Source organism: Oncorhynchus keta, chromosome 2 (genome assembly GCF_023373465.1).
Source record: "Oncorhynchus keta strain PuntledgeMale-10-30-2019 chromosome 2, Oket_V2, whole genome shotgun sequence".
In the NCBI taxonomy this organism is placed as follows: Eukaryota; Metazoa; Chordata; class Actinopteri; order Salmoniformes; family Salmonidae; genus Oncorhynchus; species Oncorhynchus keta.
The window spans coordinates 74,833,583-74,855,357 of NC_068422.1; the positions used below are offsets into that span (position 1 = coordinate 74,833,583).

General features: G+C 41.1%; 3 protein-coding genes across 12 annotated transcripts in view; 1 reads left to right on the forward strand and 2 right to left on the reverse strand.

Annotated features, from left to right (window-relative positions):
* Positions 1-491: 491 nt before the first annotated feature.
* Positions 492-15,024, reverse strand: LOC118360108 (anoctamin-9-like). Of its 2 annotated transcripts, XM_052483417.1 has the most exons (24): positions 14,764-15,017; positions 11,334-11,405; positions 11,069-11,191; positions 10,720-10,862; positions 10,576-10,625; positions 10,416-10,474; positions 10,180-10,259; positions 8,970-9,104; positions 8,729-8,822; positions 8,577-8,637; positions 8,390-8,472; positions 8,042-8,146; positions 7,761-7,925; positions 7,647-7,683; positions 5,761-5,872; positions 5,198-5,255; positions 4,975-5,072; positions 4,512-4,711; positions 4,150-4,302; positions 3,904-4,048; positions 2,730-2,852; positions 2,370-2,463; positions 1,902-2,014; positions 492-1,751 (listed from the first exon to the last, which is right to left on the reverse strand). In XM_052483417.1, exons 1-24 carry the CDS (start codon positions 14,785-14,787, stop codon positions 1,718-1,720), a joined length of 2,361 nt encoding a protein of 786 aa, XP_052339377.1. In that variant the 5' UTR covers positions 14,788-15,017; the 3' UTR covers positions 492-1,717. The 2 variants fall into 2 exon arrangements, 1 of the variants encoding a protein (XP_052339377.1); XR_008083593.1 differs by lacking the exon at positions 492-1,751 and having other exon boundaries at positions 1,960-2,014; positions 3,909-4,048; positions 14,764-15,024.
* A 325-nt stretch (positions 15,025-15,349) lies between these two features.
* On the reverse strand, positions 15,350-19,095 carry LOC118360119 (protein TSSC4-like). 9 transcript variants are annotated; one of them, XM_035739287.2, is made up of 4 exons: positions 19,020-19,095; positions 17,257-17,398; positions 16,862-16,935; positions 15,350-16,755 (listed from the first exon to the last, which is right to left on the reverse strand). In XM_035739287.2, the coding sequence occupies exon 4, from the start codon at positions 16,682-16,684 to the stop codon at positions 15,749-15,751; it is 936 nt and encodes a 311-aa protein (XP_035595180.1). In that variant the 5' UTR covers positions 16,685-16,755; positions 16,862-16,935; positions 17,257-17,398; positions 19,020-19,095; the 3' UTR covers positions 15,350-15,748. The 9 variants fall into 9 exon arrangements, with proteins under 9 accessions (XP_035595180.1, XP_035595208.1, XP_035595169.1 ...); XM_035739315.2 differs by having other exon boundaries at positions 17,274-17,398; positions 18,932-19,031; XM_035739276.2 differs by having other exon boundaries at positions 18,932-19,031.
* Positions 19,096-19,578: 483 nt separating this feature from the next.
* The window catches only part of LOC118360149 (anoctamin-5-like), a 28,334-nt gene continuing 26,137 nt past the window's right edge, over positions 19,579-21,775 (forward strand). The window contains exon 1 of the mRNA XM_035739346.2: positions 19,579-19,904. Coding sequence (XP_035595239.2) covers positions 19,829-19,904 — 76 coding nt within the window. The 5' untranslated portion in view covers positions 19,579-19,828. The remainder of the gene's footprint in view (positions 19,905-21,775) is intronic.

Below are 21,775 nucleotides of genomic sequence, written 5' to 3' on the forward strand. Positions count from 1 at the left end.
TCTAATAGTGGGGAGGAACTCTCAATGAAATGACAGGCCAGGGGACATGGATAGAATAGTTTCATCTACAATAAGATGACATGTAGTTAGGAACTGCTTTAAGCAGACCATGTAGATGAGCCCTTTCATTTTCCTTCACCAAAACTGTTTAAACAAGGTAGGTTATGTAGTTTAGTGCTGTATATAACTTTGGGCTGTAGGAGATTAGACCACTCTGCCCTCTTGTGGTATACAGACATTATGGTCATAGAGGGTTGTTTCATAGCAACCGTCTAATGGACCAATTGTCTCTATAACATCTCTCTCTTTATTTTATTTACCTGACCTAATGTAAAAATTATTTTTTTGTTGTTGATCAGGCTTAACTTGTTAGAGAAATATAAACAGGGTGTGGTCCACCAAATGGCAGTTAATTGTGTCTACTTAGCTTACCAAAAAAAAGTCCTCAAGTACACATTCAGCTGAGAGTAAAATCACTCATACACACAACATGAAGCGACCCTATGTTTGAATTTAAAAAGCAATAACACAATTTTCCCAAATATCATTTCAAATAAAGAATAAATGCAGTGGATTAAAAGTAAAGTTAAGAGATGCATAATTATATAACAATGATAAATTACATTATTCACATTTTGTGATTCTTTATGTTGAGAGAACATTGAGGTTACTAAAAGCATGGAAACATCAGTACAGTATTTGCAAAACAGGTTGTTACACCCTTACCAAAATAAAACTATTCTTTGTAAAACATTAATATTGGCCAGAGTAGGGGAGTCAATACATTTCAACTCAGGTTTTCCATTTGTATAGCACGTACAGTTTGTGAAACAAAATTAACCCCAACTCTGTTACTGTATAGGTATCCCTGCTAGGTTAACCTAATGTAGCAGGCATAAAATAAATCTACACACTGAAGAAGTCTGCAAAGTCGAAAAACCTGTACGCTATCACTGATGCAGTCAAAACATGTTTGGTGTACGGATCCATCACACCTTTTTATTTATCTGATTTCACATGTTTTACGCACCAACCAAACTTCTGAGACTGCGATGGTCCCCTTTTGATTAGGAAAAATAAATGCCTGAAACTAGATCCCCTGGTCTTGACGAGAAGAAAAAAAACGTTATCTTCTGCACTGTTCAACCAATCCAGTAAATGTGGAGGAAGAGTTAAGATGGAGTGTCGCCTTGTTAACGTCCAAAAGCGTAAGTTAAGTCACAGACTCCCTTTCCATTTCCCCTGAAAACCGGAACATCTGGTTGTTGGGGACTCGGCTGAGGCTACTGCTGGGTCATTCAAGAAAATACAATGTTATATGGACCTCTTCTTATGAACCCCAGTTGTGGTTTGGCGTCTGGTATCTGGGGTTAGTCTGTCAGTATATTGCTTCATTTATATTGGGGTACACTTGAAATACAGTTTGGAGCCGTTTAATCCTCGTAGAAACTTGTCACCCCGATCGGCTATCAGGGTTACCCTCGCATGCGCCACGGGTGGCCATTAATCACACAGGTATAAACAGTGCGTTGACCATGTGGGAGAAAGCGCAGAGGTGTTGGGAGATGGGGCTGTCCTACCTCTCATAATGACCAGGCGCTAACTATTCTGTAAAATGCTGATCTCAGGTCAGTGCAGAGAGCATCACTTTTAATGTGTCTTTTTCAAGGCTTCAAAGTCATGTGTCATGCCTCAGGATGTCCCTCCATTGTGGTCATCACACATCTGTGGACTGGCTGTACTTCATATCCCTGTCAACACAGACAACATTAGTTTTAATCTGATCATAGAAATCACTATGGTGATAATAAGTTCCATGCAGATGAAGTACGGCAACACTTAATCATACATGTTCATACAAGGAATATTGTGGTAGTCTATAGCCATATGTTTTAACTCACTGCAGTTCCTCTTTGAGCCTACTGAGTTTATCCTTCAGTCTGTCATTCATCACCAGCATGGGGGAGTCAGGCACAAACCAGGCAGCAATGCATTTAAAGATGACCACTACATGCTACAGATAGAGGTGAAAGACAGACAGGCTTGTTCAATCATATCCATGATATTTGGTATTGCTCAATGGCCATTTGGAGTTGCAAGGATAAGGTTTTGACAAAACCCTAAACTCATCTTTTTAGCTTGGCCTTAAACAAGTGATTTTATAGTTTTAGACATCCTTTGCGTTTGCTTTTACATCTTTAGTTTTATTGTAAAGTGTCACAATTTTAAATAATGTTTGATTGGATCATGGGTGCAGAGCTTAATTAAAATCAATAACATGGAATTCAGTGATTCCTGATGTGCCAAAACTAAACTGAAAATAATGTAAGTAGTTTGACGTAAATATACAGATGCAAAGAAAGACATACCTCAAATAGGACGACGAAGGCAAAGCGTACAGCCATGATGAGCCAGAACTGGGAGGTGAGGCTGTAGTCAACATCATTTCTGTAGTCTTTATAGCTGGGAAAACACACCAGTTTCACCATCAACAATCTCTCGCAACAACTACTGGTATCAATGGACTGTTTTTTTTTCTGTTTGTGACTGCATAGACTCTAGCTACATGTATGGATGCCTGAGGAGAATTAGTTGCTTTGGTTTCTGATTATTATTCAAACACTCAGTTAATATAAACAGTGAAATTAAGAGATGGGCAGTAAGGTTGAGACAGGCTTTGGTAAATAGTAGCTTCCGTAGTGACCTAGTTGTGCCTCACAGATGCCCACCTGCATTGTGTAACATTGAAGCCGCTCTCTGTGATCAGTTGACTGGGGAAAAAGTCCTTCCGCACATTCAGGTCTGTTATCTGAGCAGTGGATAGGGTGTCGTTGATATAGCCCTTCATACAGCTATAAGGGGGGGAAAAGGGATTATGGTCATATAAAAACAAACCCTTCTACAACTCATGAGGTTTTATGCAGCTAACCGTTTAGAGAACCCAAAAAGTAATGCCCCATGAATCAACACAAAACATACAACTTAGCAACTAAGCTTAGCTTACAAAATCATAATTGGAAATATATCACTAGCCACTTTAAACAATGCTACCTTATATAATGTTTACATACCCTACATTATTCATCTCATATGCATACGTATAGACTGTACTCTATATCATCGACTGCATCCTTATGTAATACATGTATCACTAGCCACTTTAACTATGCCACTTTGTTTACATACTCATCTCATATGTATATACTGTACTCGATACCATCTACTGTATCTTGCCTATGCTGCTCTGTACCATCACTCATTCATATATCTTTATGTACATATTCTTTATCCCCTTACACTGTGTATAAGACAGTAGTTTTGGAATTGTTAGTTAGATTACTTGTTGGTTATTACTGCATTGTCGGAACTAGAAGCACAAGCATTTCGCTACACTCGCATTAACATCTGCTAACCATGTGTATGTGACAAATAAAATTTTATTTGATTTGACATTTCCATGTTAATTTGTCTTGGAATTTGGAGATATAATTAAATTGCGAGGCTTTTTCACAACCAGCTTGAAGGGCAAACAAATAGTCACATGATAACATGGCGAGTCAGTATTATTACAACTTTAGGATGTCTTTGACATCTGCCACCAGTGTTTACCCACAGCATGGTTACTTATGCCAATAAAGACTAAACTAGGGAACTGTTGAACTCTGCCTTTGGAACAGTTTCAATAGAACCAGGGTCTGTAGTGGCCCCTCAATCACTGCAATGCAGTGCCTTAGACCACTGCGCCACTCAGGAGGCTCGAATGTAGTCTATCAGATGACATTATCTACATTATTACTATGGCATTCATTGTTTTAAGAGTCCAGACCATGTGTGAGAGGTCTACTCTACTGTAAGTGCAACTCATGCACCAGTCACTGCACAATGTGCTAGAGTAGAACTTACTGTACATTTTCTTCTCCATTGGCACAGGGTCCGTAGTGATAGCGATAGACCAGCCGAGGGATGAAGTCTGAGGACACCCCAATGACTAGCCCATTGGCAATGACAGCCAGAACACCAATAGCTTCCAGAACTTTGATCCATATACCTGAGAAATCATATTATGGGATGAGCATACAAGCCCCAACAAAAACATGGCAAGGAGTTTACCAGAGATGCACAAGCTTTTGCATATACTGATTAACTCACCAATATTATTGGTTTTCTTGGGGACTAATCTGCGTTCCAAGCTGACCATCTTGATGGCATCCAGACGGATCTCAAAGATATTGTTGATGAGGGCCAGTAGAGGGGCCAGAGGGAAGGCCGCCACAAAGATGGTGGTGAAACTGAACTGAAGAACTGCATGAGAAGAGTGTAATAACACAACAGAGATTTAATATGCAACACAGGAGATTGGGAAGTCAATAAAAACAACTGGGCAGAAACATTGAACATAAAAGAAACCATGAATCACAGTGTAAGAGAGAGATAGAATCACTTCGGTGAAATAAATAAAGACTTTGGACTGAGACATCCATGGAAGGTAGTGACTTGTTAATGTGACGTACCCATTTCCAGAAACTCATTGAAGAGACTGAAAAAGTTTACGTCATTCAGATCGTAGTTGCGCAGCCAATCATGCAGCTTGCAGATATCACATGGGTCATGGCCCCTCCTCTCCTCTTCGCGACATGCATTTTTGTAGCAGTGGCCACACTTCCTCTCCAGCTTCTTAGTTGTAGTCCTTTTGAAGTAACTCTTGAACCAGCTGCACAACAACATTGGACAACCTAAAGTGAGAAAGTATGATGCTCCACTTTGGATGTCCAATTCGGTTCATTAGAATTAATTCAATTCATTAACTAGAATTCATATTTACATGGGGTTTTTATCATCTGACTGACAGTCAAATGTTTATTTGAATTACCAAAAGCTTACTCAACACATCAAAGGGCTTATTCAACCTATTCATTTCCTCAGAATGTATCTATGTTAAGCAGGTAGAAAACCATAGCTATATATTGTACTTACGGCACAGTAAACTCAAAGATGTTATTCAGTGTCTGTTTGAGCACCATGATGACGGCCATTTGAATGAAGAGGTCAGTGAGGCAGCCACTGGGATGACACTGGCAAGGACAGGAAAAGGCAGATATGGCAACAGTCTAAAGACAATCCAAACCATTCAACCATGTCATAATCCCATGTTAAGTAATACTTTAAAAAATATATATAATATTGATGCGCTACCCACCTCCTCCAATCTCCATTTACCAAAAATACGAACATAGCTGCCTAGGCGACCATTTATCCTATGCACGAGAACAACGTGTTAGACTCATTAAATGTATGCACATATGCATAAACATTTCAAATACTTACACATTTATGGTTCAGGACTCAAACATTTCAAGATACATGGACACTTGTGGATACAGAAAGCACCTTCTCCATACAGCTAGGCTGCCCATGACAGCTGACACAGAGCAGTACTTTACCAACAGTTTTCCCCTTGGTTTTAGGCTAGTCTGCCATCTTTTATTTATTTGATTTAACTAGGCAAGTCAGTTAAGAAAAAAAATCTTATTTACAATGACGGCCTACCCCGGCTAAACCCTAACCCGGATGACGCTGGGCGCCGCCCTATGGGACTCCCAAACACGGCCGATTGTGATACAGCATGGGATCAAACCAGGTTCTGTAGTGACACCTCTAGCACTGAGATGCAGTGCCTTAGACCGCTGTGCCACTCGGGAGCCCCATGTACCGTCAGCCCGATCAAATATTAATACTACACACACACGTTGCACTCAGTACCTGCCCAGGAAAAATGCCACATATACGAGCGAGGAGAAGAGGGTGAAGAACTGGAAGGTAAACATCTTGACAGTGAAGCTCCTCTCGGTGGCTGCATGCGACTGTGTCTTCTCTGCAGGCAAAAGCAGCAATATTAGCTAAGTGAGTCAGTGAAATAAATTAAGTACAATTCCATCTGATAGAATGACAGTGATGAACATGTACAGTTGAAGTTTGGAAGTTTACATACACTTAGGTTGGAGTCATTAAAACATATTTTTCATCCACTCCACAAATGTCTTGTTAACAAACTAGTTTTGGCAAGTCGGTTTGGACATCTACTATGTGCATGACACAAGTCATTTTTCCAATAATTGTTTAGACAGATTATTTCACTGTATCACAATTCCAGTGGTTCAGAAGTTTGCATACACTAAGTTGACTGTGTCTTTAAACAGATTGGAAAACTACAGAAAATGATGTCATGGCTTTTGAAGCTTCTGATAGGCTAATTGACATAATCTGAATCAATTGGAGGTGTATCTGTGGATGAATTTCAAGGGCTACCTTTCAAACTCAGTGCTTCTTTGCTTGACATCAGGAAAAGCAAAAGAAATCAGCCAAGCCAAAATTGTAGACCTTCACAAGGCTGGTTCATCCTTGGGAGCAATTTCCAAACGCCTGAAGGTAGCACGTTCATCTGTACAAACAATAGTACGCAAGTATAAACACCGTGGGACCACACAGCTGTCATACCGCTCAGGAAAGAGACGCATTCTGCCTGCTAGAGATGAATGTACTTTGTGTGCGAAAAGTGCAAATCAATCCCAGAACAGCAGCAAAGGACCTTGTGAAGATGCTGGAGGAAACGGGTACAAAAGTATCTACATCCACAGTAAAACAAGTCCTATATCGACATAACCTGAAAGGCCGCTCAGCAAAGACCTGCTCCAAAACCGCCATAAAAAAGCCAGACTACGGTTTGCAACTGCACATGGGGACAAAGATCGTACTTTTTGGAGAAATGTCCTCTGGTCTGATGAAACAAAAATAGAACTGTTTGGCCATAATGACCATCATTATATTTGGAGGAAAAAGGGGGAGGTTTGCACGCTGAAGAACACCTTCCCAACCGTGAAGCACGGGGGTGGCAGCATCATGTTTTGGGGGTGCTTTGCTGCAGGAGAGACTGGTACACTTCACAAAATAGATGGCATCATGAGACAGGAAAATGATGTGGATATATTGAAGCAACATCTCATGACATCAGTTAGGAAGTTAAAGCTTGCTCGCAAATGGGTCTTCCAAATGGACAATGACCCAAAGCATACTTCCAAATTTGTGACAAAATGGCTTAAGGACAACAAAGTCAAGGTATTGGCCATCACAAAGTCCTGACCTCAATCCTATAGAACATTTGTGGGCAGAACTGATAAAGCGTGTGCAAGCAAGGAGGCCTACAAACCTGACTCAGTTACACCAGCTCTGTCAGGAGGAATGTGCCAAAATTCACCCAACTTATTGTGGGAAGCTTGTGGAAGGCTATCCGAAACACTTGACCGAAGTTAAACAATTTAAAGGCAATGCTACCAAATACTAATTGAGTGCATGTAAACTTCTGACCCACTGGGAATGTGATGAAAGAAATAAAAGCTGAAATAAATAATTCTCTATTATTCTGACATTTCACATTCTTAAAATAAAGTGGTGATCCTAACTGACCTAATACAGGGAATGTTTACTAGGATTAAATGTCAGAAATTGTGAAAAACTGAGTTCAAATGTACTTGGCTAAGGTGTATGTAAACTTCCATCTTCAACTGTACATGTTTGATTGTAAATGAAAATGTTCAATGCAAACATATGTTCTGCTCATCCAAATTAAGATGTTCCCTCTTCAGACTCACCTATCTCACACAGCTTGAAGGCCACGGCCTTGTTGACCTATCCAGGTAAGACAGGAGAAGAGTTAGGGACTGTGCAGGTCTACATGACTTAGAGGGGTTGCTGGTTGAACTTACTCTGGTCATAACTTGCATGGTGAAGTAGTGTAGTACAGCACCCAGCATTACTGCTACAGTGTTGGCATGGTCCTTTACAAACTCCCATGTTCCCTCTGACAACAGCACAGCAGCAACCACACGGAACACCACCAGAGCCTGGGTTAGCCCGATGATCAGAACCAACTGGTAAAAGAACACACACAGTGAGAGGACAACAATGACTGAACCGGAGCTAAACACAGGTATAGCCCAGGATGAAAATCGCTACGTCTGTTTCAATATGGTACTGAGTGACTGACCATGAGAGTGACCAGCACCAGAACTAGAGTGCTGCGCAGATAAGAATGGCGAAACTCTTTGGGATGGCAGTCTGGATCATTGACTACTCCCAGGATGAGCTCCTCCTGCAGGCCAGATGGAACAATATTCAGGATTATACCACAGAGGTCTGTGGTCATATCAATCACACAATGGATCACTACCATAAGATGACAGTAATCAATGGGACATTATTTTAGTTATTTGAAAGAGCATATGATTGGGTAATATGAATGAGTAACAGACAACCTAAACCATGCTAAAACCATCCTATAGTATACAGTATATCCAGACATATAATGGTTTCTTAAGCCTAAGTGAAGCCATACCTCTTCCTCACACCAGTCAAATACTTTCCATTTAGACACAAATGTTGCTTTGTGTCTCTTCCACAGCTCCAGAAAAATGGTTGCTGGAAAAATAAGAAGGGCATGAGTCATAACAATGTCTAGATTTATCTGAATTAAAAATGTATTGGGTGGAAAGAATCAGTTTTATCCTGTGTGAGAGACTTACCCCACACTGCCATGAACATAGCAAAGAACACCGTCCCCTCATTGTCAAACAGAGGACTCACCTGCACACAAGACACATTTTGAACATACAAACTTAATTAACTATTTTTTTAAATAGTAAAGTTTGCAGTATGGTAGAATGACATGAGTTACCTTGGCATAGGAACAGGTGTCACGCAGCTGCCATACTTGACACCATTTGTCACACCTCGGGCACATAACAGTGTCAGACTCACAGACCTCTTTTCTGTAATATGAAGACACACAATGCACCTTCAGAAACACATGCGTTTTAAAGAGGAGCAACGCCATGTAACCAATTTTTTATTCCTACTAAAATGTCAGCACCAATCAGCTTAATAAAGAATTTGGCTCAGTGGGCCTGTCAACTCACATGAGGGGGCTGGTGTTGAAGAAAGCCAGTGCATACAGGAACACAATCACACCCAGAATGGCTGCAGGGACCAGCAGGATGGTGTACCAGCCCAACCACAGGTAATACAGAGCCACCTTCTCTCCAAAGTAACTCCTGACAGACATAGATACATTCAAACCAGGAAAATGACATTTCTTTTCAGTTAACACCCCTTACTAGGTTTCCAGGGGGGATAAAAATACATATTTAATTAACATGTAGTTTATCTTGATAATTTCCCTTTCACATGACTGAGGTAAATGACATGTTGTATTGCTATTTGCATGCTGTATATTTAAGCAATAAGGCATGAGGGGGTGTGGTATATGGCCAATGTACCATAGCTAAGGGCTGTTCTTAGCTGGTTTAAACTAAGCTTGATGATGAGTTGGTTATTTGAATCAGCTGTGTGGTGCTAGGGGAAAAAAACAAAACGATCACCCAGGGGTGGGCCCAGGACCGAGTTTGGGAAATCCTGCTTTAGGTAAGCACATCACATTTAGCTGCATCGGCAAACCCAACGTTCTGTGTGGATATAACCACTAGCTGGCATACTTCTTGGTAACAGAGTTAATTGCTTTGAAAGCGAGAGAAATAGGCCTTTTCTTCATTGGGCAAAAGTCTGTTCTCCACCCTCTCTCCCCAGTCCTCTCTCCTCGTTGACTTGGAAACCGATAAGTGGTCAAGGAGAGCGACAATTTTTTGTAGGCAAACTGAAGATGGTCCTCCCTTCCTCGATAGCCTCGTTTTGTAATGGAAGCACAAATGAATCCTACATGATTCCTTTGTGGAAGAGTTTTAATCTTCCACACCCACTTTGAAATCAGCTATTTTCTTGAAGGAGTAAAGCATGCAAACATTTCATAACAATATTCTATTGATCATTTATCTACAACGTCTTGCACAACTAGCTAGCTACATTTATTTTAATCACTGTATACATTTACTTGGGGATTCCACCCTGTAAGCGTAATTTTCTTCAATGTGCTATTGGACAAGGAGTCTCATTAATTACAAGCACAATTTTGTCCACTTTTCCTCGTCTCCTTGATTACCTATGACCTTTTTCAAAAGGAGGCCAGAGAGGATGGAGGTGAGAGGATGCAAGAGTTGAGTAAATCCAATTGAGGAAAGGTCACTGTGAAACCAAAAGACACAGAAACACAGCTGGATATATAGAAGGTCTTACCTGACATCATCGACAGGCTGGGTCGTACAGAGAGCAGACCATCGTGCCCACTTTTGTTTCAACACCTTTTGCTTGTTCCTCTATAAAAACAGAAAGCGGCTCATACTGTAGACGTATTTCACATCAATGAATTTCATATGGGCTACTTAAGATCATACAAGACATAAACAGCTACAATGCCCCTCAAAATTGAACAAGTAATCAGGAATACAAATAATGATATCTGTTTTTTTTACCTCATGCAGGCAGAACGCGGCCTCAAAGACACCCTTCTCCTGGAGCTCTCTGAGGTTCTCTGTTGTGTTTAAATTAAAAAGAGGGTTAGGAGTGCAGAACAATTGAAGTCAGGGACAAATATGTTGCTAAAGAGATCAATGGAGGGAGCACTTCACATACCTCCTGTGTTGATATGGGTGTGGTGTAGGATGTAATGCACTACTCTGATTCTGAAAGAAAAACAGGAAGAAGGTAAGAGGACATGTTGGAAGTTAACGTCATTTGCATATGGAATGGCAAGAGTGAGAGTTCAATGCATCTCACCTGGTTGAGTGAGGGATGGTGACACATTTCCGGTCGCCGCTCCAGTTGCAAGAATCAGACACCTTAAGTAGGTACCTGTACTTGTCAAAGATCTCCTTCGGGGCCCGGACACCATAAAACACCTTGTCATCATGAACGATTTTCTGACACAAAAAGGCAAAGTTCATGATGAGCATTGAACCAGGTTCATTTTGGGAGGATTGGCCATGATGTTACAGTATAAATGTCACACATTCTCTACAGTTGTACACATTCCAATAAAATATTGTACACAACCCAATAAAGTAACATTGCCTCAACATCACTCCATATGGAATTTAAACGTGATTTAATCAAGTCACAAACTCACTGTTACTTCCATGTTTTTCTTCCTCAGGTGGTCAATAAAAGCCACCTGCTTCAGAAACTTTGGGTGATCCTGGTCCTCAACTTCATCAGCAACTAGAACATAATCATATGTCCTCTGCTGGTGCTATGGGAGATATACAAGCGTTTCTGTATTCTAGGGACTGTGTCATACAAACTGGTTGAATAATTATCACCTGTATGACTATGTATGTCTCTAGTTATGAATGCAGTGAAATGAATAGATGGTGTGTGATGTGGGGTCTCACCAGAATTGGGAGTAATGCCTCCATGGTATTGTCAAAGCCATCCGTGTTTCTCTCCTGCAGCTCAATACCATCCTAAAACACAGGGTAACAAAGAGGGACAATTTGACATCTCTCTTGTGATACAAGGGCTGGCCCTCCTCCCCACCTCACTGAAGTGGTCTGCCAGGCATGTGCCAGTCAACATGGACCACAAGGAACCTCTCAGCTAACATAATGGTCAATGATATGCCTTCATTCACTATAGCCAAATTGTCATTGTGGCTTCACTATCCTGTGTCGAAAAAAGGGACACTAGGCAAATTACTTTTTACAGTTGGTCCATGAGATGTCAATAACACACATCTCTAAGCAGAGGGGTAAAACAAATAAAGGCAACTGGGCCATCCCTCTTGCCATCTCTGTTGTTGTGCAGGTTTCTCTCTAAAGCCTGTCAGTCTTTCACTTTCATTCTTCCAGACTCCCACAGGATTTTCCAGATGACATGCTCCAACACGCCCGTCAGTGAAAATATCCCATAGACTGCTCCTCATACTCAGTGGGTGGGAGTTCTACGCTCTGCTATGTCTTGAGAGATATGATACAATCTTGACTGATTATATTTTGGAGGTGTGCCACTATTACCCTCTTTAGTGCAGTTTGCATAAGATTTAATGAGATAACCTGTTTCACCAGGAGCACAGCCAAGAAGACCAGGCAAACGTTGAAAGGAGGCTGGCTCTGATGTAGGTTACTGTGTAGTGGATATGGCATGGGTTGCCAGAGGAATGGTGTCATACATCAGGCCTCAGCATCACATTAATCATAGACACTCTTCAGAGAAACATGGTCCAAGGTAAAAAGCTGACCTGACAATTTCTCAAAGATCTGCATGCTTTAGATGAGTTGAAGTTATGCTTTAAAACACAAAAGGCCAGATAAGCGACCTTTAAATCTGTGAAATATTTTAAGTTGGTCTGGGATTTTTTAAATAATTTATTTATTTAGCTGCTGCAATGAATCTAGCCTATACAGTGCCTTCGGAAAGTATTCAGACCACTTGACATTTTCCACATTTTGTTACGTTACAGCCCTGTTCTAAAATGGATTAAATAAAAACAATTCCTCAGCAATCTACATACAATACCCCATAACGACAAAGGTTTTTAGAATTCTTTGCTAATTTATTAAAACATTTGAACAGAAATACCTTATTTACATAAGTATTCAAACCCTTTGCTATGAGACTCGAAATTGAGATCAGGTACATCCTGTTTCCATTGATCATCCTTGAGATGTTTCTACAACTTGGAGTCCACCTGTGGTAAATTCAATTGACTGGACATGATTTGGAAAGGTACACCTGTCTATAAGGTCCCACAGTTGACAGTGCATGTCAGAGCAAAAACCAAGCCATGAGGACAAAGGGATTGTCTGTAGAGCTCCGAGACAGGATTGTGTCGAGGCGCAGATCTGGGGAAGGGTACCAAAAAATGTCTGCAACATTGAAGGTCCCCAAGCACACAATGGCCTCCATCATTCTTAAATGGAAGAAGTTTGGAACCACCAAGACTTGGGGAGAGAAGGGCCTTGGTCAGGGAGGTGACTAAGAAGCCAATGGTCACTCTGACAGAGCTCTAGAGTTCCTCTGTGGAGATGGGAGAACCTTACAGAAGGACAACCAGCACTCCACCAATCAGGCCTTTACGGTAGAGTGGCCAGAAGGAAACCACTCCTCAGTAAAAGGCACATGACAGCCTGCTTGGAGTTAGCCAAAAGGCACCTAAAGACTCTCACCCCATGAGAAACAAGATTCTCTGGTCTCTTTGGCCTAAATGCCAAGGGTCACGTCTGGAGGAAACCTGGCACCATTCCTACGGTGAAGCATGGGGGTGGCAGCATCATACATGTAAATAGCCCATCCAACTACCTCATCCCCATATTGTTATTATTTTGCTCCTTTGCACCCCAGGACCTCTACTTGCACATTAATCTTTTGCACATCTGTCACTCTAGTGTTTAATTGCTAAATTGTAATTACTTCGCCACTACGGCCTATTTATTGCCTTACCTCCCTAATTTGCACACACGGTATATAGATTTTTTTCTATTGTGTTATTGACTGTACGTTTGTTTATTCCATGTGTAACTCTGTTTTGTTGTTTGTGTTGCACTGTTTTGCTTTATCTTGGCCAGGTTGCAGTTGTAAATGAGAACTTGTTCTCAACTAGCCTACCTGGTTAAATAAAGGTGAAATAAAAATAAAAAATGCTGTGGAGATGTTTCTCAGCGGCAGGGACTGGGACACAAGTCAGAATCGAGGCAAAGATGAACAAAGCAAAGTACAGCGAGATCCTTGACGAAAACCTGCTCCAGAGCACTCAGGACCTCAGACTGGGGTGAAGGTTCACCTTCCAACATGACAATGACCCTAAGAACACAGCCAAGACAACGCAGGAGTGGCTTTGGGACAAGTCTCTGAATGTCGTTGAGTGTCCCAGCCAGAGCCCGGACTTGAACCCGATCTAACATCTCTGGAGAGACCTGAACATAGCTGTGCAGAAACGCACCCCATCCAACCTGACAGAGTTTGAGAGGATCTGCAGAGAATAATGGGAGAAACTCCCCAAATACAGGTGTACCAAGCTTGCAGCATCATACCCAAGAAGACTCGATGCTGAAATGTAACATAATGTGTAAAAAAAAAAGTCAAGGGGTCTGCATACTTTTCAAAGGCACTGCACATGGTGAGGCAGAAAATGGTCCTTCTGTAGCTCAGTTGGTAGAGCATGGCGCTTGTAACGCCAGGGTAGTGGGTTCGATTCCCGGGACCACCCATACGTAGAATGTATGCACACATGACTGTAAGTCGCTTTGGATAAAAGCGTCTGCTAAATGGCATATTATTATATTATATTATTAAAATAGTTTCAGGGAACGTCAGCTACAATGAGCTACAGTCATGTGTTCTCAGTCCAAATAAAACACATGTAATATTTTATTTAACTAGGCAAGTCAGCTAAGAACAAATTCTTATTTACAATGACGGCCTTGTTCAGGGGCAGAACAACAGATGTCAGCTTGTCAGCTCAGGGATTCGATCTAGATCTAGGGTGTGTTTTGATGTTTGACCCACATCTAGTACATAGATAAAGCACTGTAGATCACTTTTGGTACGGTAACATAACACAACTCAGCATACTTGCACACAAACTTATAGATAGATGTCTGATACAGGTTATAGCTATACGGAAATAGATTTTAACCTGCTATGACCGTCACCTCAAACTATCTAAAAAAAAGAGTTTCATTACCATTATCCATGAGCATAACATTTTAAAAATACATTATTCAGTCAAACAAATTCTATACTCATTCAAAATACTGTAGGCTACATGAAAACATGTTTCCTAAACTGTTTGCAGGTAAGTTGTTTATAAATAATATTCCTCACCTGCTCTGGATCCATTAAGTACATGTTGCAATACGCTCGATATCCAAATTGAGCGAATATTGAAAATCCCCATTCACATCTTCTGTCGTTCGAGCGCCGTTGTCTTCATTACTCACGAAACGTTCACCCCTACTTCAGACAGACGGGGAGCTCTAATTATACTAAAAATATGAAAAACTACTGTACTGAGCTAAAAAAAATAATAAGTTGACTTCACTTCCGCGTTTCTGAGTCAATTACTTTCAGGTAGGTAGCGTCATGCTTCTCAAAAGGTGAGGCGCTGATATTGAGCGCTTCGGCTGGATTAGTAATGCGGCCATCTGGTCATAATCGGACAGTCGCAATCGTTTAATAGGTTAGTGACCAAAACTGAGTCTCTTTATATCTCTCTACTCCTGAAAGTGCATGCAAATGATGGGCTTTTCTTATCTGTGAAACCAACGAATACATTTAATTAGTTGATATGAACGTAGCAATGTCTATGATTCTCATAAGCACATTCTTCAAATACTGTAATATAACCTATTGGCTTCACATCAGTCACGGAAAATACAGGAACAAAGATTCATAAGTGACAAAGAAACTATTTAGTTGTGGGAAGACTTTACTGCTCCAATAATCAATAATAGTTACAGCAATATGAAAAATGATGCCACTTACAAGGGTCTACTACAAATACAATTGTTTACATTACACTTCCACTAATATACTTGACAGCTAAATTCAATATTCTTTGGACTTCGAAACAGCAATATACATTAGCATTACTGACAAGTGATTTTCATGTCTGAAGTTAATTAATATTCAAAATACACATTTTACATTAATTCTGATGAAAAGTCAAGAGGTCGAAACCATTCCCTTGATTAGGAAAAAAACTCCTCTGCTTGAGGTTCTACAGGGAAGCACTAAAATACTGTCCATATTTAGGGTCCTCCATTATTTCCAGAGGACTTCAATTGATTGAGGTCAAGTATGTGTACTCTCAGTCCTCCTCTTTCTCTGATGTCTTGCGGAAGTTCTTCCTGTTGACGTTCCTATTAATGACGAAGCCAATAGGCGGTTGATCCTTCCGATCACTCAGTGCGCCCTCTTCTTCTCCCACCGGGGTCCACTTCCTCTTCCGCTCACTCTCCTTTGGGCGTTGGGGGGCGATTGCTAGGCCTATACCCTCCTCTTCTTCATCATCATCTAAGTGACAGAGACCCATCCCTACCTTCTTGGTTCGATCAGGCTTGTTAACTTCTTCAGCATCATCCTTCTGTGGCCGGCTAGGCCTGGAGAACACGATCTTATGCTCTGAGCTACTGCTCTGGCCCTGGTTGAAAGTAGGTATAAAAGGCTCTTCAGGATCATCTTCCATCGTGTTCTCCTTCTTCTGCTGCTGCAGGCTTTGTATGTACTGCTGAGCCACCATGCTATTCTTGCTGTCACTGGTCTCTGGCACATCCTCCAGGTCGTAGCGCGTCCAGCGCTCAGGATTCACCAGGTAATCTGGCACGCCTCTCTTCTGAGGAGGCTTGCTGACCAATTCCCCCACCTTCTCCCCATACTTCTTTCCACTCGGCAGCAGTGGGGGTGGTGGGGGACGTGCAAAGACCCCGTCAATGACATTGTCCTGTCCCAAATTGGACGAGGACAGCTTAGCGGCACTCTCCAGGCAATCAAAGATGCTTCGGCTGCGGTTGGAGAAGCTTGAGCTGCCACCTGTCAGACTGAATGCGGGTTTCTTGGGACCGGGACCGGAGTTCTGGTGCACTTCATCATCAGATGAGGACAAGTCTTCCACCTCTGGGTCTATGGACTCATTACGCTCTTCAGGGTCGGAGTCACTCAGAGAGAGGTCATCTGTCAGCTTGATGGCATCACTGTTAGACAGCTTGTTATGGCCACTGTCTCCATGGTCCTCTTGCTCACACATTGCTCTCAAGGGCCTGGGTCTGATACCACAGGAAGAAATGAAGTCTTTCACACAGTCAAGGGGTCAAGAGCCTGGAAGAGTATGAGAGGGTTGTTCTATGTGGTAATTGAAACATATAATATGTATGGTAATATAGCATGCATTATAACATTTTCACTTTGTCAAGAAATGACTGACCGTAGCCTGGTAGAGCTGCAACACCGCCACTTTCTGTATCAGAGAGGTTCAATGGTGGTGGCAGTCCTTCCACCCTTAACAGACACACAGAAAGATATACATTAAAAACAGCCATACGGATCTAGCCATTTAAAGCTTAGGCCTATACTGTAAATAATAAGTACATTGACAGCTAAAAACAATGAAACTCATTTCAGAGCAGTTGCACAACATCAACACAAGATGTCAAGTGTGACATCAGGTGTGGTGAGTCAACTGCAGAGGAGTAGGCCTATAAGTCCTCTGCAGCGTCGTGTGAACATTGAGTACTGTAAGTACCGAGGGCCTTCAGATAATTTAATGTTTGACATCCTACGCAATGTTACCGTTTGTGTTAGTGTGAGGACGTATCTTACTGGAGTTGCAGACTCACAGGTTGAGGGAGCTGGTTGGAATTCTGCTCAGCTCAGATAAGACAACAAACGTGTGGGGATAGATGACAGCTCCAACTTTTGCCATGGTGTGACCAATACCAGAGTGAAATGGTGTAGCGACAATCTATATAAAAAAATTATAATAATAAAAAATACACGCAGATTACAGTCTGTTACCCACTCACTGCATATATGTAAATAGTGATTACAGAGTCATATACTTAGATGGATCTAAATACAACACAATAGCTCTGGTCCATCACGCAACGACTATGAGTTGCCTTGTATACCACCCATAGAGAAATTGTAGTTAAGAGGACGGAACATTGTATCTGTACCATTATGAAATCTGCTAGAGCATGGGCAATGCCACTGAGGCCATCTCCATTTTGAAGTAGTCAATTTTCTCCTTCTACTACTATGGAGTGTGTAAACAAACTGAAAGGAGTCATATTGCAACCCAGAGTGTTGTTTGAACAGGTATAAAGCCAAGGTTGGCGATTTGGATGTTTGATCGTGTGTATAATTAATTGGCCGATCATGATGACCTGGATGGAATTATGTGATCCTTCCTTAACCTATAGGATGTCCCCCTCAGTTCACTACTTAAAATTGTTTAAAAACCTCAATGGCGCTGCCATCCTAAAACGGGCCTAAATCCTCCATCCAGCTCAATTATACCGCGAGACAAGCTCTTGTCCACGCAGCTCGTAGTGCAGATCCCACGCGTGCGTGGATCAGGGTATTTTAACGGTAATCAAAGTACTCATATTTTGGGAGAAATTACACACTGCACATACAGAGAAAAGTAATCCCGCACTCTAAAATGTTTTACTTTGGTGAGTTACGATGAAAAAATATGGAAAACGACAGAACATGGGCACCTCGTCGTCGTGCGACGGACAAGAGCTCACACAGCGACTACGCCCCCCAACATTAGTAGCTAGTTCGAGCATCTCTCAGCGATCCTAGCTAGCTTTTGTTTGTCATGGTATTTGACGGGAACACAGCAGAAAAACATGGAGGGTTGAGTAGTCCACCACGAAGTAAACCAGTTATGGAAATCCACGTTAGATATCTAGCTAACGTTAGCTAGTAGCCTGGTTGGCTAGCTGACTTTGAATAAAGGGAGGAACACACCACAACCACATAATCATTATATATCTTACAATACTTAATTGATGTGTTCATTAAACTATCTAGATACTAAATAAAGCGTTCAAAGCTGATCTGTGTTGCTAGCTGCAGCTCCGTCTTTACCTTCTTCACGCTGGCGCTGCAACTTCGGTTTGCATGCTGCAATGTATGCTGGGTATGGTAGTTTTCCCCGCTCCTACCTTTGGTGGGCAAATAACCCAATCTTCGATACCCTATCGCCATAGTCTGCAGGATTGTAAATGTAGGCCTACATCTGAGTTGCTAAACCTTTATCTTATTCGCTGAGGTTTAACGGTGGATGGCATTCAATGTCTGTTGCATTACCGCCACCAAGACTGGGGTATAAATTAATTATATTTTGATCCACAAAATGGGAAAGTAAAAACATTTAACTGACCCAACCATCTAACCCTACACTCATTAAAACCATCCTTATGAAGCATACATCAGTCATTGACCTATCCCTCTGTGCTGTCACAGATCTACTAGGCCTACTCACAGGGATTCTCTCAGGATCCCTCACCCTTGACCCATCCTCCGCTACTTTCTTCACTGCCTCAGCATAAAACACCTTCTGTACTACTTACTCTGACCCTGGCCAATTTAACCTGCCGCTCTGGCACCGACACTCCCGATCCCCAGTAAACATGGACGCCCCTACAGTTGACACACAACCTTTTCCACCGAATCTACCGATGAACATATTCCAGTGTTTCCCCCTTTTTCTACAAAAATAACGATAGAAAGTAGGTTACATTTTAAGAACTATCACCCAATTTGTCCTAATTCTAAGAGAAAGATTTTAAAAAAAAAATATATATATATATATATATATATATATATATATATATATAGTAGTTTGCTTGGTGGACTGTGTTTCTTCACATCATAGCTCAAATTGAAGGAATTGAGTAGGCTAGTCAATTAGGCTCATATGGTTAGGCTGTACAAAATATCAATTCATTTGGTGAGATTTGAAGGGTTTTCAAAACCATACAAAATTGCCAAACATCAAGTTTGAGGCCATTCACATGGGTAGCATAACCCTCACAGACAGAATTCCAATGCATGATGCACTAATTCCCAAGCGCTACTTGTGTGAATAGGCTACTTCTTTATGCACAATGATTTGCCGACAGAATGTGCTTGGTTTTGCCACTCCCCTTAAATATGTATAGTGGCTAGAGAAGCAGTATGAGTTCAATCATAATATGACAGGATATGTCAAGACAATTTCGGGGCATTCTTTCAGCCAATAAATGCCCGAAACGTTGATTTTGGTGTGAAATCCAAGCCTCAAACTCAAATACAGTGTGGCGAGGATCGAGTCGTGGGGTGGCATCCTCTCCGTCCTCACTTTCCTGAAAAAGCAGCTCCTTCCTTGTAGTCGGTGGTGATGAGAAGAATAACGGGAATGGCAAGGGAAGAAACTTTGATCGAAATGAAGAGCGCAATGGATTCGCAGATTGGAGGTAAAGAGCACATTCAGAGATTAGACGATTTTGGTAATATACAAGGTAAACGTAGGCTATAGCATAATCTTTGTTTTCATTGGCTATTAACAAGTTTACTATTGCGCTTTAAGAAAATGTTCAAGGAAACACAACCAACTAAAGGTTGGTTCTATCAGTTTTGTGACTGGAACTACCACGGTCTATTATTTGGGTTTGGAATAATGTCTGGCTAATGGTTTACTTGTGTCTGTGCCATATGTCACTATGTTAGTGTGCTACCTAGATGAGAGGCACATACAATGTTTAGCCTAAAGATGAGCACATTTCAGGGAATTTACATGTTATTTATAACAGATTATGTTTCGGGAACAATTCCATGTGTTTGTAGAATTGTACAACTAAATGTATAGTTCTGAAATTACTGAAAATACATGCGGTGACGTCATTCACATGCTGACAGGTCTACTGGGAGACAAATTTGAAGTTTGAGAAACTGACAAATTAAAGTAACTGTCCAGTGTCTCTATCTTTATATGAAATATGACCAATAATTAATTGCAATATGAGTGAAATAGTTGTCCTTCCAAAAAATAGCAATTAACATTTACATTTACATTTAAGTCATTTAGCAGACGCTCTTATAAGTGTGTTATGGTGTTGGAATGGTGTGGGCATAGCCCAACAACAGAATGGTGTGGGCATATACCGGTCCCAAAACATATTTACACTAGTAGACTGCTGATTGGCCATCTAGGGTGACATCATCCTCTGTAAGGAAATAACATGCATTTTTGAAACGTCTATTTGAGATACAGGTTTGAGGTGGGGTTGTTTTTATAGTGTTTTTTCTCCAATTTATGCTTTGGCCACAAATATGAGTCAGCAACATTATTTGGGTATGAGTTATCAGAATATGACTTTTTTAAATAGATTTTTACTGGACAGTTACTTAAAGCCCATTGCAGAAGTCTGTAAAATGGCATGTATTTGGCCATTTCTTTGTTGATTTATACATCAGCATTCAAAGTGATCAGTATTGACCCCAAATAAGTTCAATATTATTCATAATGATGTAGTTTCCAAGCAGGTTTGTGATTTTTCAAAAAAATTGCAGATGGATGTCTTATTCGATGGAAGGTTGGTCTGTTGTGCTAATGTATAGGCCTAGTAAAGCTGATGCAAGCGGCACTCTGCTTATCTATATCCCTTTATTGAAAATTGACAGTATTTGTCACTCCACACTGCACAAGGAATGTCGCTTGAAACTGGCCATTGTTGTGTATATGCCCTCCCTTTTAAACACCATTAACTGCCCCATAACTTCAGTATTGCTCTCAGTATTGCTCCCATACGTCTCCCCTTAATGTGCTCCTGTGTGAATAAGCTGTGTCCTATGTTCATGTTTTCTGTAAGATTTCATGGCAAAAAGGAAACAAGTTATAGATAGACATCTGCAATGGTGTGCTAACAGACATTCCCAATACATGGCATGGGGTTGTCCTTAACTGTCTAATCATGGATTTGTAAAATCCAACACAAATTGGATTGCTAATTGTTTTCAGTTATTCCCTAATCCATATCTATAACCTTTGCTTTGTGTGGTGCAACACTGTCCCAAGGTAATACTCACATAATTACACGCTAGAGACCAGATAGTTGTTAACATTAAGTGCATGAACACTTAAACACAATTATCTGCTGATTGGCACTCAAGGTAGAGAGACTATCTAGACAGGGAATATACCATGATGCTATGGACTGACTGAGCAGTCACTCACTGAAGAGATCTGTAGGGAGGAGTTGGACTGTAACAGTACTACTCTTTTTCCAATTGTGCTTAGTGACAAATAGACATACATGTCAGAATATATGCAGAATATATTACAAGA